Source organism: Pteropus alecto, unplaced genomic scaffold (assembly GCF_000325575.1).
Source record: "Pteropus alecto unplaced genomic scaffold, ASM32557v1 scaffold74, whole genome shotgun sequence".
Taxonomy (NCBI): Eukaryota; Metazoa; Chordata; class Mammalia; order Chiroptera; family Pteropodidae; genus Pteropus; species Pteropus alecto.
In genome coordinates, this window is record NW_006436291.1 from 4,513,243 (window position 1) to 4,527,954 (window position 14,712).

Consider the following 14,712-nt stretch of genomic DNA (forward strand, 5'->3'; position numbering starts at 1 on the left):
TGTCTTTGTATCAGTGGAGACTTAGAGCCCTGAATGGTTGTAGCGTGTTGTTCCTTATCACTTAACTATCTTTTAACCTGAAAAAAAAGTGAAAATAGAAGACACGAGTTGAGATTCATAGCGCTATCTAGCCAAATTATTGTGCAGCTTTAAGCTGTCACAGAGAAGGTGCTGTTAGGTCAGGGTTTCCTAGGAAATGTCCTATCTCGTGGGTCTTTCATTTTGGGGGGCTTGCTATCTTTCGGTGTGTGTTGCTGTGTGTTATTGTGTGCAGGTAATTATGGGAAAGGCCAATGTATGTAGATGCACTGTACACACTGAATAAGCAAATTAGTAAATAAGTGATTTGAAGCACTGGGTGCATATTTTAAGCATTTTTTCAAATTCTGAAAGTTCTCAAATTCCTATATCAGCTGAGCTCGAAGAGTTTATCTATGTACAGTATCTGTTTCCGTTTTGCTCTGCTTTTTGCCTTTTGACGATTTCTTTTATTCTTTTTCTCCCCCCCCCCGCCATTAGAACAAATTCAACATTAGAACCCACCTACAACTAAAAAGTTTTAGCGATTAACTAGAAGGAAATAAAAAATGAGTGCCTCAAATTATTTCTTAGACAGTATTCTAAGAGAAATATTTGCATGCACCGTGAAGGGTTATTTTGATGGGAAATCGCTCAGGCATGGGCTACAGGAGTCGGAACTGGACCCAGGTTACTACGAGGGTGAAGCGAGGCCGGTGGAGGTGTGCTCCGGTGGCCGTGGGGGAAGGCACGCATGTCCCTGTGAGGCTGAGGTGCAGGGAGACGCAGCTCCAGCAACTGTTCTCGTCCCTGTACGCTCCCTTAATGTCCCATCTAAGCTACCCTCACGTTAAATGCTGAAGAAGCGATCAGAGTGATAAAGATGGAGAAGCAGTTCTGGTCTCATTATTCCATTTGGCAAGTTTTTATTCATTACCATCAATAGTCATGCTCTTTGGTGAAAATCTGTCCCAAGTAAACCAACTCTGGGCAGAAAGGGGAAGCCCGAGCAGAGTGTTCTGGATGCCGGCTCCTGTGGCGCCCGAGGGGGCCGCCTCTGTCCCTGCTTCCTGGGACTCAGCAGCTCAGGAACAACTTTCAAACAGCTCACCCAGGTGAGCTGTGATGCCTTGCAATTTTCCTAGGCAGATCTGTCTTCCTACAAAACGCTCGAATTAAGTCCCTTTCTGCAAATGGTGTGGAAGGAAGGAGTGAGCTGGAGCAACGTAAAACAGAGTAGTCTTAATAAAAACCGCAAGTCATGGGAAGCTGTCTTTCTTAGATTTTTAGCGAACTCTAATGACTAATGAAATGAAAAGGCTCTCCTTCTATTTTGCTGGTTAGGTAGAAGGTAGAAATTTTGGAAACATTAAAAAGGTATAAGAATTACATCGTGACATCTTTTTTATAGGAGGTTCTGAAAAACCAGTGATTTGAGAAAATGAAAAATACTATCTAAATGCCCTGCCGTTTGAGTTTTTTGCACAATTTCTTATATTTAGTTGTAGAGCAAAATAATTTACCTTTTTTCCCTGCTATATTTGACAGTGAAACATTTTTAAAGAGTAATTCTAAATGCCTGAATCATGTACAGATGTAAAATAGCAGTGAATATCTCCCTACTTCATTGCCTTTCTGCCATTTTGAAGTGCTAATGGGTAAAAATAATTTTCAGAATGACCTAGATAGAGACTGACTGCAGAATGTGTTTGTGTATGTGCTGTTATTGGAAGTCTAGAGATTGTTTTACAGTTCTTAGTTCCGCTACCATTAAAGCACAGTGGTGCGTCATCACCGAGGTGACAGTAACTTGTTTACCTGCCATCGTTAATGGATCTGAGAAACTGCAACAAGCTAGAAAAACAGGATGGATGCATAAGGCAAGCTAGTACATTGCACAAGGAGAAAACCATGTTGGACCAAAAATGATGAAATTGTTTATTATATTTAACTTCCCCCAAAGAAAGGTTCTCATCCAGTTACATCTTTTCTAATTTAATGATACACTTAGCAGCACAGATATTTCTTTCTCTGTATATATTATGCAGCCTTTGCCTATAGTTTTCATTTGGACCTTAAAAAAGTAGAAGTTGTTTATAATGTACTTTCTCATGGACGACAGTGGGGTTTTTTGTTTTTTTACTTTAGGATATTGAAAAAGCCTACGAAATCGTCTGTCAAGAAGGATCCAACTTAAACCCAGATCTCGGTGAGCTGGTGGTGGTCCCTTTGTATCCAAAAGAGAAATGTGCGTTGTTCAAGCCAAATGAGGAGACAGAAAAAAGAAGCCACGTTTATCAGAGAAGAGTGGTGTTGACGGCCAGCTCTGGAGAGTCTCTGATCTGGAGCAACACAGTCAGATTTGTCATCGACGTGGGCGTGGAAAGAAGAAAGGTAGTTATCATCGAGCGGGTCCAAGACACCTGGGCTGGTAACTGTCGAGGGTCAGTTTCTTGGATTCTTACCATTTTCTTGACCAGAAAGTGAGGATGAACTGCACGATCTGGGCATTTTCTGTGCTTGTCGTATATACAAAGAATTACTGCAGCCAGTAACGAAGGTCCTGACCACGTGTTACTGCCTTCGTTAGCATGCTGGTGGTCTGGAAACAAATCGAGGTGTGAGAGGAAGTGTATTGAAGTATAATGGTGATGGTTCTTCTTTCAGTGTTTTTTCTTTAGCTAAAGTACTAGCAAAGCAAATTGTTTGACTCCTAAACTCAGCTTTTCTTACGTACTAAGTATTTTGGTAGCCCATTTATCAAAGTAATTAGCATCTTCCCTCGGTAATTTACTGGAAATGAGTTACAAGTACCCTGACTTTAATTTGAGACGATTTCGGCTTTATAACTAAGATGATAGAATTCCAGCCTAAATTTTTTAAAAAAAAATGTTATTTCTTATCACTGCCTTTAAATTTAAAAAAATAGGAAAAATAGAAATAGGCTGTCTCAGACTCGCAAAGACACTTGAACTTGAGAAATCATAGCATTTAAGAAAAAAACAAACCTACCCAAGTATCGATCCGCTTAGCTGTTGTGCAGCTTTCATCCCTCCAGGAAACTGTGGGTGTCCTAAACACCCTCGTCTTACTATGACAGAGCAGTTCCCACCATTGGGAAGGTTTCCTGGGAACCAGTCTGGGCCAATCTTACTGAATTAGCCCACCCTTCAGAGAACCCCGGGTAGTGCCCCCTAAATGACCCGTAAGGGAATTCAGCGTTAGTGCCACGTGCACTCTCCGTACCAGCTGGTGTGCCTGGAAGAGCCCAGCTTAGCCGTAAAGGCGAGGCCACTGAGGTCACAGTCCGTTAAGAGTAGAACCTTGAAGCAGCAGCACTGTCAGGTGATAATCCTTTTCTGCAGGTGGCATACGAGTATGTCATCATTCACCAGTGTCACATTGAGAAGTGACAACACTAGTATTTCAGCAAATGATAGAGGTCCCATATTTATTGAAGCCACAATGAAAGCAGTCAACCTTTAAATCCATTTATCAAAGCACTGAGAGTTTCCATCTCAAGCAAGTGAAATAGTAATAAATATTGTACAGACAGGGAGCCTGTAGCAGAGCATTTCATGAGGTAAAGGGCTGCACACAGCGAGTCTGCCCCATTGTGAGTGGTCTGATGCTAAAGATGCTCTTTCCGTTTAAAGGTGTACAACCCGAGAATAAGGGCAAGCTCACTTGTCATGCAGCCCATCAGCCAGAGCCAGGCGGAGACACGCAAGCAGATTCTCGGCTCATCATCGTCAGGTAGCTCGACAGACACAGAGTGACTGACGTGTCCGCAGGCAACATGGACATTAGAGCCATTTCCCCTGCTTTCTTCCAGGAAAACTTTTCTGTCTGTACTCGGAAGAATTTGCCACCAAAGACATGCGGCCACTGAAGGCAGCCGAGATGCAGGAAGCCAACTTAACCAGCATGGTGCTCTTCATGAAGCGGGTAGACATTGCGGGCTTAGGCCACTGCGACCTCATGAACAGACCAGGTAGCTCTCTGCTCGCGCACGGGCAGGGCGTGGGGCTGACACGTCGCCTCTTACTGGTGCCCGTCCCCACTCCTGAGAGTAAGTGGCACTGGGTAGGGCGAGCAAGCATGGGATTTGGTTCTACTGAAGCATTTCCCCATGTGAGGTAAACATTCTCTAATGTGATTAACAACAACAGCAAAGCCCTCGGGCGCACTTATTCAGACACTGTGCGCCGTCGGCCAGCGGAGCGTCTGATACTAGAAAGCCATCTGCTGTGGCCAGCGGAGCGTAGGGAGCCTGCGGCCTGGAAGCCGGGAAGGGCAGCGAGTGTAGAAGGGGAGGCTGAAACCGAGAGAGGAAACGCAGAGTCCTGGCCACGGTAGAGCTTCTTGGTGGGAACATCTGCGGGCAAATGGCCCTCACTCATAACTCATGCCATCGCCAGGGGCAAAAATCCGCTGAAGGTCACTCTCTGTGATACGTTATTCCCTAGGGACCTCCTCGTTCAGGACGGGTGTCTGGAGGACCAGTCACGAAGGCAGAAAAGCAGGCTTCGTAATGTCAGAGAATTTAAAAAGCAAACGGCGACCATCGCAGTGCAGGAAAATTCCTGTGCCCGCTCAGTGGTCACCGCTGTGCCGCTTACCCCGTGAGGCTTAGAGCCGATAGCTGGGGGACAGAGGGTTAGGGTGACAATTTATTTCTGTCTCCTAACAGTACGCACATAACTCTTTTCTGCTGTGCTTGGGGGAAAGTGTAACTGTGGATCAACTCTCTTTGTTTTGGGAGGAAAGAAAAACACGATGCTCGCAGCTGCCACATTCAGTTCACCTTCTGAATGAAATGCGCAAATCCAGCAAACCCGTTTCCCTTTCAGGACCCGTGAACCGTGAGGAAGTGACTTTGGCGTAACTAGGCTGCAGGCTGTTAATTGGATTTCCTTGACATAGATCTTTTCTTTAAAAATCAGTAATTCTTCGTCCCTGGTGCTGAGGACTGACCTCCATCGTGAGTGACGGTCACTCTTGAGCTGGGTCGGGAAGCTCAGGACCAGGGGACCACGTCACAGAAGCGGGCGGTCTCAGCGGTCTGTCACCCCGCATACCCAGCGGTAGCGGGACAGAGGTTAGAGATGAGCTAGCCGAAATGGACGAGACCACACCAGATGTCGTCTCTGTACTTGGACTCAGAACTCACTTTGGCGGTGGCTTTGGAGTGAGCTATGAACGACGAAGCCACACACACACCTGCCACACGTGGCGTGCAGGACACGCAGGCCTCAGGAAGCGGGAAGCGTGCAGGCGGCGCATGGCAGGGACCGCAGGGGCCAGCGTGGCGCTGGTGGAGCCGGGCTCGAGATCCTGCAGGGGTGTGCTCTGTGCTGGTGGTGCCCGTCCCAGTGAGTCACGACCTTCTCGAATCGCACGCGGACTGCCAGCCTGGCGCGTGCGCTCACTCCAGTGCACGTGCTTCTGTTCCGAAGTTTACAGAAGGGCCTCAGAACGTGACAGTCTGCACCTTGAGGAGAATGGAGGGAAGTGGCCCTTGCCAGGGGCCTCGCCGCAGACCCTCTGCCCGCAGCAGGGCTGTGTGGCGGCTCAGCCCGAGGAGCTCCGGGGCCAGCGGTCCTCTTAACGGGAACCCAGTCTGGGTCTCCAGACGAGTGAAGGCTGCGCTGTTATCCGTCTCAAGGGCCACACAACGTTACTGCTAACGCAGATGGCCGGGGTGGAGCGTGAAAGCGGCAGACGTGCCAGAACCACTCCAGAGCCAGTATACGGGGACCTTGGAAGGCGAAGTGATCTCATGGGAAGTGGAAACGGAACCTGGGAGAGGTTTCAAGAGGCAGAGAATGGAAGCAGTGTCGGCTCTCGATGCCCCTTGGGCTCCTGCTGGCCCAGTGACCGTGTGACTTACTATTCAAACCAAGACGTTGGAGAGCGAACGGGGACGCTGCTCATGACTGCGCTTGGGTGAAGGGTGGGGTCGGGGGCATCCTCGCCGCACCGGGACAGAGGGTCACCCAGAGCCAGGGCCACACAGAAAGCTCAGGCTCTTAGGGACCGCCGGGGCTCCAGGCCCGGCCCGCGCTCCCAAGCTGGGTAACGGGCGCTTCTGTGATTCAGTAGCTCTCCCGTTTCTTCATCTGAACGTGCACGTGACCTAAGGTGTTCGTTCAGAGTCGAGGTAAGCATAGTGTAGGCCCCTGAGAAAGTGACCGGCAAAATAGTAAACTGTGCAGCGGTCATCACCTGCAGAACCTCTGCCTGGACTCTGAAACCCAAGACTCGCGAGCCGGAGCCGCCTCACGGAGGACAGCTTTGTGCGGTGCAGGAAGCAGCACCTGGGCACCTCTGAGAAGCCGCGGTCGCCGACAGCAGAGCATCGCGCCTGCAGCCAGAAGAGAGGCGTCCAGCGGCGGCTGTGTTGGCATCACCGGATACAGTGGACGCTGCCGGCGAAAGGCCTGGGTTCAAGTCCTCATTCTACAGCCGAGGAGACAGGCTGGCTAGGCCTGGCTCTGGTGCGTCCCTCACCGTTCTCTCTTCTGTACTTGAGGCTGGAGCGTCTGCCCTCGCATTTCATGGCGTTATTAAGAGGTTCAGAGGGGGGTGTTTATGCAGAAGTGTTGTGCACACCATAGAGGAGTGGGAGCTGGGCAAATGGCAGGTCTTGTGAGCATGTCCCTGTGAAACAAACTTCAAGAAGCCTTTCCTGCCTTTTTCAGAGCCAGATCCCTAATCCTACTCCCCAAAAGTCCCAAGACTTTTCAGAGTCCGCCGTCAAACCAGGGCCATCTGTAGGTTCTTCCACATCTCCCTCTGCGGACTCCTCAGTGTACACGATGCCAAGTCCCCGGGCTAAACCCGTCGGCACCGGCATCTCCATTTTCTCCTTCCGCCCTCTCCAGCTGTCCCTGTTTCTCTGTGTCCGTCTGCTCGCCCGTGCAGCCAGTGCCTGTTCCTGCCGCACGCTGAGCACCTCGTCAGCGTGATGGTTACCGTTTGTTCCCCGCCAGCTCCGTCCTGCCCCTGAGTGCGTACCCTCCTCCTTTGTCACGGCATTTACTGTCATGGTGCATTTCAGAATTCTGCGTGCAGGGTCCCAGAGTGCAACTCCAACTAGCTAAGCAGCAGTGAATTACGTAAGGAAACCGGGTGTCTTAGGAAGTCCAAGACGAGAACATGGCTGTGCCTCAGGGACGCCTGGAAATAGAGACTGGACAGCACTGGCACTTGGTTCTGGCCTCCGCGTCTCTTGGCTCCCCGCGCTCTCCTGCTGAGTGCCTGAGGAGATGCCCCCACTAGGTGGGAATCGGCAACCTGCGATGCCCACCATTGATATCTGCAGTTTGGGCAGACACTTTATACATAGGAAACAAGCCACGTGAGGCAGTGGGTTCTGGAATGATGCCTCGTCCGGACTGCTCTCCTGCTCAGTGACACTGGGCCAGGCCTTTCCCCGCAGGGACACTCACCCCGTTACAGATCGGCCACCCTTGTTCTGCTGATGCCATGGAAGGAAGACACAGCCGCAGCCTTGGAGCTTGGCACACGGGTCCCACGGAACAGTCGAGGAATACTAGAGTAATGGCTCTCAGGTTACTCTGAGTGATGACGGTGTGTGTGGGTGAGGCAAGGGGGGTGGTCCTACGGCTACTATTGGCCATAAAGTGTAATAAAGATGATGTTCATATTGAAATTGCCTTCAAAATACAGCAGTCTGATTTCGCACTGCTGTAAGGAAGAGGCCTCACAGTACAGCACGTACATTCCGCCAGCAGCATTTCCCACGGATTGCACCTAACCAGCACTGCCAGAGAGGACCCTCCTCTAAACCCCCTGCTTTTGACTAAGATATTTTCTGGGCCACACAGCGGCTACGTCGCAAAATGCAGAATGTAACATTAGCGCGTCCTGCTCAGCTACTGCCGCTCCTCCGGCCGCGTTCATCAGCTGGTTCTTGCTACTGCAATAAAGCCAGGGACGTCCTCTGTTCTGCTGTCAGGACAGAGAGCGGAACCACAGCGTCTTTTCTGTTGGTGATCCTGTGTGCTACCAACCGGACCCCATGAGTAGGTGCCCTTTGGGGACAGACGCTTATAGGGACAGTTGCCGGAGAGCCTGTGGCTTATAATGCAGCAGCTTTGCTGATTTACAGACGTTGGTCTCTGAAGAGCTAACCGTGATTCCCTTGCGCTCCCAGGCCCTCCTGCTTCATCTGGCCTGCGGTGCTGATTTTGGCTGTCGCCGTTTGCACCTTCAGCAGCTCAGCGGTTCCTCGTCTCGTGGCTCACTGATGGGACACTTGGGCTTTCACTTCCGAATAGCCCATCTGTTTCCTTCTGGGACCGAGATTTCTCAAGGTCTCATCTTTGCCCCAGTGTCTCCAAGAACGAACAAGGAGTTCTCCAGTGCCCCGTGCCGGGACCCAGGAGGGACCCAGGAGTCAGAGCCCAGGCTAGGAACCTCCTGCGGGCCGCGCTCTTCTCAGAATGGAATCTTGAGAGAAATCGCAAACAGGGAAGCTGAACTTCTTTCCTCTCCGCTGAGGATTAAAGCTGTGCTTTCGAGTCTTCCGGCAGATGTCTGCATTCTCGGCAGTTTTGCCATGGGCTCCCTCTTACAGGCCCCTCGGCCCGACACGTGCTGTTCCCAGGAACTGCTCCTGTGCTCGCAGTCCATGTGCCGAAGGCTGAAACCATCCATGCCCGTTACTCGCTCTGCTCTTCCCCAGCAACACGGCTGGAGATGTGACAAAGGGCCCAGCAGCACCAGCGAGTCCCTTCTCAGCCCACAGCGGTGACCCCTCCCAGGGTTGTCGTCCCGTCTTTATAGGAATGGGTGCATTTTATCAGATCTGCAGTGGTGACTGACTTTCAAATTATACAGTTTGCTTAAAGTTTTGACAAGTAGCTTAGCGGTCAAGGTTTGGACAGCACATAAGTAAATTTTCACTGTCTGTTACTTTGAACTCCCAGATGCCCCCAGGTCACCGCTGCTTAGGTCCCGTCGTCCATGCACATGTTGGAATTGAGCCCAGTGAGAGCAACTCTCGTAAGCCCTCTGGCTTCCTGTGCAGGACAGTACAGCAGCTTTGTACTGTGCGATTTGCTTCTGTGTGGCCTTCATTGCTACACCACAGCAGACAGGTGAAACACATACTTAATATAAACTGATTCCACAAGGGCAAGAATACCTTTCTTTGAACAAATGGATTATCTTTTTTGGTGGAGATTAAGCATATATAATAAACACCACACCATTATCAATGTTATCTAAGCTTAAGAGAAATAAAGGATGGAGAAAATCAGTTTTCTGTCCGTATTTGCGCTGGCAACTAACTTTTAACATCTTGTCTACTATTTCTGTCATCTGCGTGAGTTCGGAGTCCGTCTCGATTGGTTAATTTCTCCTTAATCTTATTTTCCTGTTTTCCTGCCGCGTAACGTTTTGGATGCTGGACACTGCGCATTTCACTGTGTTGGGTACTGGATATCTGTGTTCCTAGAGCCCTCCCTGAGCCTTGTCCTGGGATGCAGTGTGATCCTTCCAGGTTCCAGCTTTAGGATGTTAAGTGGCACAGTGCCCACCTGGGCAGAGTTACCGTCTGTTTCCTGCCAGGGCCCCACGAACCAGTCTGGCTGGTATAGGCGGGCGGTACCCTAGACCGTGTGCAAGCCCCAGGCACCGACCCTCAAAGCCTGGATGCTGTTCCCCTGGCCTAGGCTGGTGTTTTGCGTGTGTTCTGTGACCGGTCAAGGGGACTCTCGTAGGCCACCTGAGTCCTCTCTCTTCTCAGGTTCTCCGACCTGCTAGCTCCTTAGCCTCCCACGACCTGCACCGTGCAGGCAGTCCAGCGGGCTGCACCTGGGTCCCCCTCCCCACACACAGCCTGGGGACGCAAGGCAGCAAGCTGCGCGCTCACAGGGCTCCCTTCTGTCCCCCGCTCAGCAGTCAGCCCTTCATTGCCTGCTGTTGTCTTCAAACTTGTTTCCTATGTTTTGTTTGTTGCCTCCATGTGGGAGGGAAAATTCAGTACCTGTTACTCCGTCTCGGTCGTATGAGACTTTGTGATGTTTTTTCTTTCCCAGCCCCGGAAAGCTTGATGCAGGCTTTGGAAGACTTGGATTACCTGGCAGCCCTGGACAACGACGGAAATCTCTCTGAATTTGGAATCATCATGTCAGAGTTTCCTCTCGATCCGCAGCTCTCAAAGTCTATCTTAGCATCCTGTGAATTTGACTGTGTGGATGAAATGCTGACAATCGCGGCCATGGTCACAGGTATTCCTTCAGAACTGTTCCGTATTATGAATCTGCACCCGGTATGGATTTAAGCGAGATCCGTTTAAAGGGGTGATATTTTAATAGATTCAAAAGGAATAAAATTATAAGAATTATCTTAATATGAAAAAATCTAAACCTAGTGAATTTTTTTAGGCGAGGCAACCCTTGGTTGATCTTACAGATTGCAAGGACCTTGTCAGCTTATTTTTTATTTTTAACGCCTACAGCACCTGGTCTTCCGAGGTGGTCTCCCATCCAAGCACTAACCAGGCCCGACCCTGCTTAGCTTCCGAGATCAGACGGGATCGGGCTTGGTTAGGGTAGCATGGCTGTAGACCACCAGGGTACTTTTAAGCATTAGAAAAAACAATCTGATCCAATTCATCTCAAATTTACTTGAGAGTCCATCTTTAAATAGCTCTCCATGTCAGTTACCCGCCATCTTCTGATGCCTGCAAAGTGTGAAGCAGAGTGTTTGGGTGGGGTACTAACCAGGCCCAACCCTGCTTAGCTTCTGAGATCAGATGAGATCAGCCTTGCTCAGGGTGGCGTGGCTATAGACTAAACCTAGTGAATTTCTTAATCAGACATGTGAAAGCATACCAAGTTTGCTTCTGCTGATGTAGTCAGCAAAAAGCAAGAAAAATCTGAAGAAAAATGTGTCACTAGAAGTGTTCTTCCCCAAATGATGGTGTGTGCGTGTTTTTTATCTCGTAACACCTTCGTTCATCTTGGTTTATGTCTAGATTTATTCGTTTACTGGCAGAACGGACCAAAGGCTGTGCTGCATGAGACCTTCTGTTCTGATCCTGTCTCCCGCCTGGCGTCTGAGCGCCCAGCCCCTGTCCCTCTGTAACATAAGCCGGGTACTGACTTATTGAGCAGGCCTGAGAAAAGCAAACAAGGAGAAAAACGTGCCAACTCTCCCTAAATTCCTTTGACTTCTAAGTAAACAGGGCCTGGTATTCAGTGTAAGAACCCCCGTAGCACAAACAGCTGCGAGCCCGGCAGTGCTGCGCTAACGTGAAGTCTCCGTTACCGACGACCTCGTGACCTTTTGCATCTTACAGCTCCCAGCTGCTTTTCGCGTCTGCCGCGCGGAGCCGAGGCGGCTGCCTTGACTTGCTGGAAGACATTTTTACATCCCGAGGGAGATCACTTTACCCTCATCAACATTTACAAGGCCTACCAAGACGCGACTCTGAACTCTACCAGCGAGCGTAAGTGCATGCTGTGATTCTCCTTCCCAGATTAAGCTGGGTGCTTATTCACCAAACACCCTTTCTCTGGCCCCATGGGTCACTTCAGGGGCGTGGCGCTTGAGGCCCTCGCTGCACCGCTGGTTCCTGGCCACACAGTCCGGCTCTTAGAGCTCTGGCGGCTGCAGGGGACCTGTACTCAGACCCCCGGGTCCAGCTCCGCCAGCCCTCAGCGAGCCTGCCTTGGGCAAGGTGACCTGGGGACAGACTTGCTCAGCACAGCTCCTCTGCTCTGGTCTGGGGAGGAGGAAGAGGAATGCCATCTCTAGGTGCCTGCGGGTCAGAGCTGTGCTTTGTGCTTTCCATGTCTGGCAGTCACTGCCAGCTGGAAAGAGAACACGGAGCATTCGAAACAGAGAAAACCAAAACACCCCGCCACAGACAGCGGTAAGGAACGGGCTGGAGGGAATGGCCAGAGCTCGGCAGAGGGGCGAGGGGAGAAGGGCCAGGGGAGCAGAATGGCGGACGCACCCGGTAACAGGGCTGGGCACTCCTCAGGTGCGCCCCTGGGCTGGGTGCAGGGACAGGACGGGCTCTCAGGGTGGAGAAGGCCGAGTGGAGGCTGCCAGGGCAGTGCCTGTCCTTCAAGGATGGCTGATGTCACCTTCGTTTTCCTCAAAGCCGCTTTTACCATCTTTGCTCCGATGGACGGTACGTAAACTACGTGAGGGACAGCAGTCTGAGTGGCAGTGGGGTCCTGTAGAGCAGGGAGCTCGTTTTTCACAGCTGAGAAGAAAACAGTGCAGCCAGAAAGGACACGGGGATTCGGGCGCCGACACGCGGCCGCTCTTGCTGCTCCGAACAGGCCGGAGCGGACAGCACGGGGTCGAGGGTCTCTGCCCTCTGTGCAAGGCCACGGGCGCTGCCAGGTCAGGGCAAAATTCCAGTCCTCCCTGAGTGACTGTAGGTGGCGAGGAAGAATAACGTGAAACTGAACCAGGTGACTGAATTTTAACATGAAACGTGCAGCTAGGGCAGCTTCGCTGTAACATACGTCCCAAATCAGCCTAGCGGTGACCCTTTCCTCATGATAGTGTGCGAGAAAATTCCATGGGTCGGAGGACTTCATACTGCCAGCCTTCCCCTCCCAGTTGGATCGAATGTGACCGTCCACCCTTGCCGTCACACACGAGACAGTGCCGACCCTGAGACCACGTCCTCTGCCCCTTACGAGGCACAGACCTCGCGAGGGTCAGCACCAGAAAGTCCCCAGCCCCGTGGGATCGTGGGAACCACAGAGCCAGTTAGGTCCTGCCAGCGGCGCTTCTCCCTTCCTTAGCAGCAGCACAGACAATCTCGCAGCCACCAGAGGTCTTTGTCCGTGTCGCCTCCCCACTCACGCATGTGACCTTCCGAGAGGACAGAGGATGCAGAGACAGCGCCTTCCCGCTGGGCTCTGCCTGCTCCCGGCAGATCACTTCTAAATGACCTGTGGCCCTTCTCCCCCCAGACTGTGTTGAAAAATGGTGTCAGGACTACTTCCTCAACTGTTCTGCGCTCAGAATGGCCGACGTCATCCGAGCGGAACTCGTAGAAATCATCAAGCGGATCGAGCTTCCCTACGCGGAGCCTGCTTTCGGCTCCAAGGAGAACGCGCTGAACATAAAGAAAGCCCTGCTGTCCGGCTACTTCATGCAGGTGAGCGGCGCGGCCGCCCTCACTGCGGTCCTCGCGGGACGGCACGCTCGGGACGTTCCGTCAGGAATCGCGCCCGCAGGATGATTTTGTTGTTAACCTTAAAACAAAAACCCTCATGTTATTAGAGATTTAGTGTCTAGACCTGCACCCCGTCAAGGGAAGGGAGGGCTAAGCCAGAATATGTTAACTTGTCCAAAGGGACAAAAGATCTTTTTTCGTTACAAAGGGCGAGTTGTGAAGACACTCTCTTTGGATGAACGTCAGATCGAGTCCCTCATGTCACCTGCCTGCGAACTGGCTCACGTTTAACCGGTGATAGAATGCCCCATGCCCGAGGCGATGTCTCATTTGCTTCTTCCCCAGAGTGAAGGCGGCCCAGCCCCCCGCCTTCAAGCACATGACGGGGGAAGGTGTGCTTTTTGCATCATGCCACAGAAACTAAAGCAGTCAATGAACAAAAGAGCCATTTAGCTTGGATTTCTTCCTCTGGGAAAAGTTAGGTACCTATATCGCAGGGTTATCAGGAGGATTAAGTGAGCTATACTATCCAGTGGAAAGCACTTGACGTTTGAGTATGTGGTCCACGTGTGGCAGGGAACATGCTAGCTTTATTTCGTGACCAAAATGTAAACCTGTGTAGCTGCCCTGCAATTGCTACAGTCAGTCAACATCATCATTACTGCCTCTAAGTTTTGGGTAAAACACGTTCACGTCTCATTTCCTCTGTCTGAAAACAGGAAACATGGGTGGCAAATGTGTAGTTCTAATTATTATTTATGAAACACTTTGGAATTTTTAAAACATTTTTGTCAAGCCAGATCCCATCTGATCTCGAAAGCTAAGCAGGGTTGGGCCTGGTTAGTACTTGGATGGGAGACTACCTAGGAAGACCAGGTGCTGTAGATGTAAAAAATAAAAAAATAAGGGATTGTAAGTTGACAAGGTCCTTGCAATCTGTGAGGTCAACCAAGGGTTGCCTCACCCCAAAAAATAAAAATAAATCTATAATACATTTTTGTGTATTGATCGCCATGTGAATGCAAAATCTTTTTTCTTTAACACTCTGCCTTTCAGATTGCTCGGGATGTGGACGGGTCCGGTAACTACCTGATGCTGACGCACAAGCAGGTGGCCCAGCTGCACCCCCTGTCTAGTTACTCCATCACCAAGACGACGCCAGAGTGGGTTCTCTTCCACAAGTTCAGCATCTCCGAGAACAACTACGTCAGGATCACCTCAGAAACCTCTCCTGAGCTGTACGTTCCGTAGAGAAAAAAAGGGTTTCTTTTGAATTCGTACTTGAAGAGTACATGAGAAATTGGGTTATTACGTTTTCAGTTATGAGTGTATCCCGGTGGCAACCAAAGCTTCTGTCGAGAGTGCCTCCTAAAGGCAAGTCTCTGGATAATTGCCTGAGAAACGTCCCTGCCTTTAAGGTTACACTATAAAGACAGAATACGTTATAGGAACATAAAACAAAGCACAGTGCCTCTTAAGAGGAACAGAATGCTGCAGAGAAACAGTACTGGCAG

At 50.6% G+C, this 14,712-nt stretch overlaps 1 protein-coding gene and 1 pseudogene across 1 annotated transcript in view; one reads left to right on the forward strand and one right to left on the reverse strand.

Annotated features, from left to right (window-relative positions):
* DHX32 (DEAH-box helicase 32 (putative)) overlaps positions 1 to 14,712 on the forward strand; it is a 36,144-nt gene that overhangs the window by 20,102 nt on the left and 1,330 nt on the right. The window contains exons 5-11 of the mRNA XM_015590173.2: positions 2,167 to 2,412; positions 3,675 to 3,774; positions 3,854 to 4,012; positions 10,089 to 10,280; positions 11,354 to 11,503; positions 12,993 to 13,180; positions 14,255 to 14,436. Of these exons, the coding sequence (XP_015445659.1) occupies positions 2,167 to 2,412; positions 3,675 to 3,774; positions 3,854 to 4,012; positions 10,089 to 10,280; positions 11,354 to 11,503; positions 12,993 to 13,180; positions 14,255 to 14,436 (1,217 nt within the window). The remainder of the gene's footprint in view (positions 1 to 2,166; positions 2,413 to 3,674; positions 3,775 to 3,853; positions 4,013 to 10,088; positions 10,281 to 11,353; positions 11,504 to 12,992; positions 13,181 to 14,254; positions 14,437 to 14,712) is intronic.
* Positions 10,502 to 10,620, reverse strand: LOC112480502 (annotated as a pseudogene).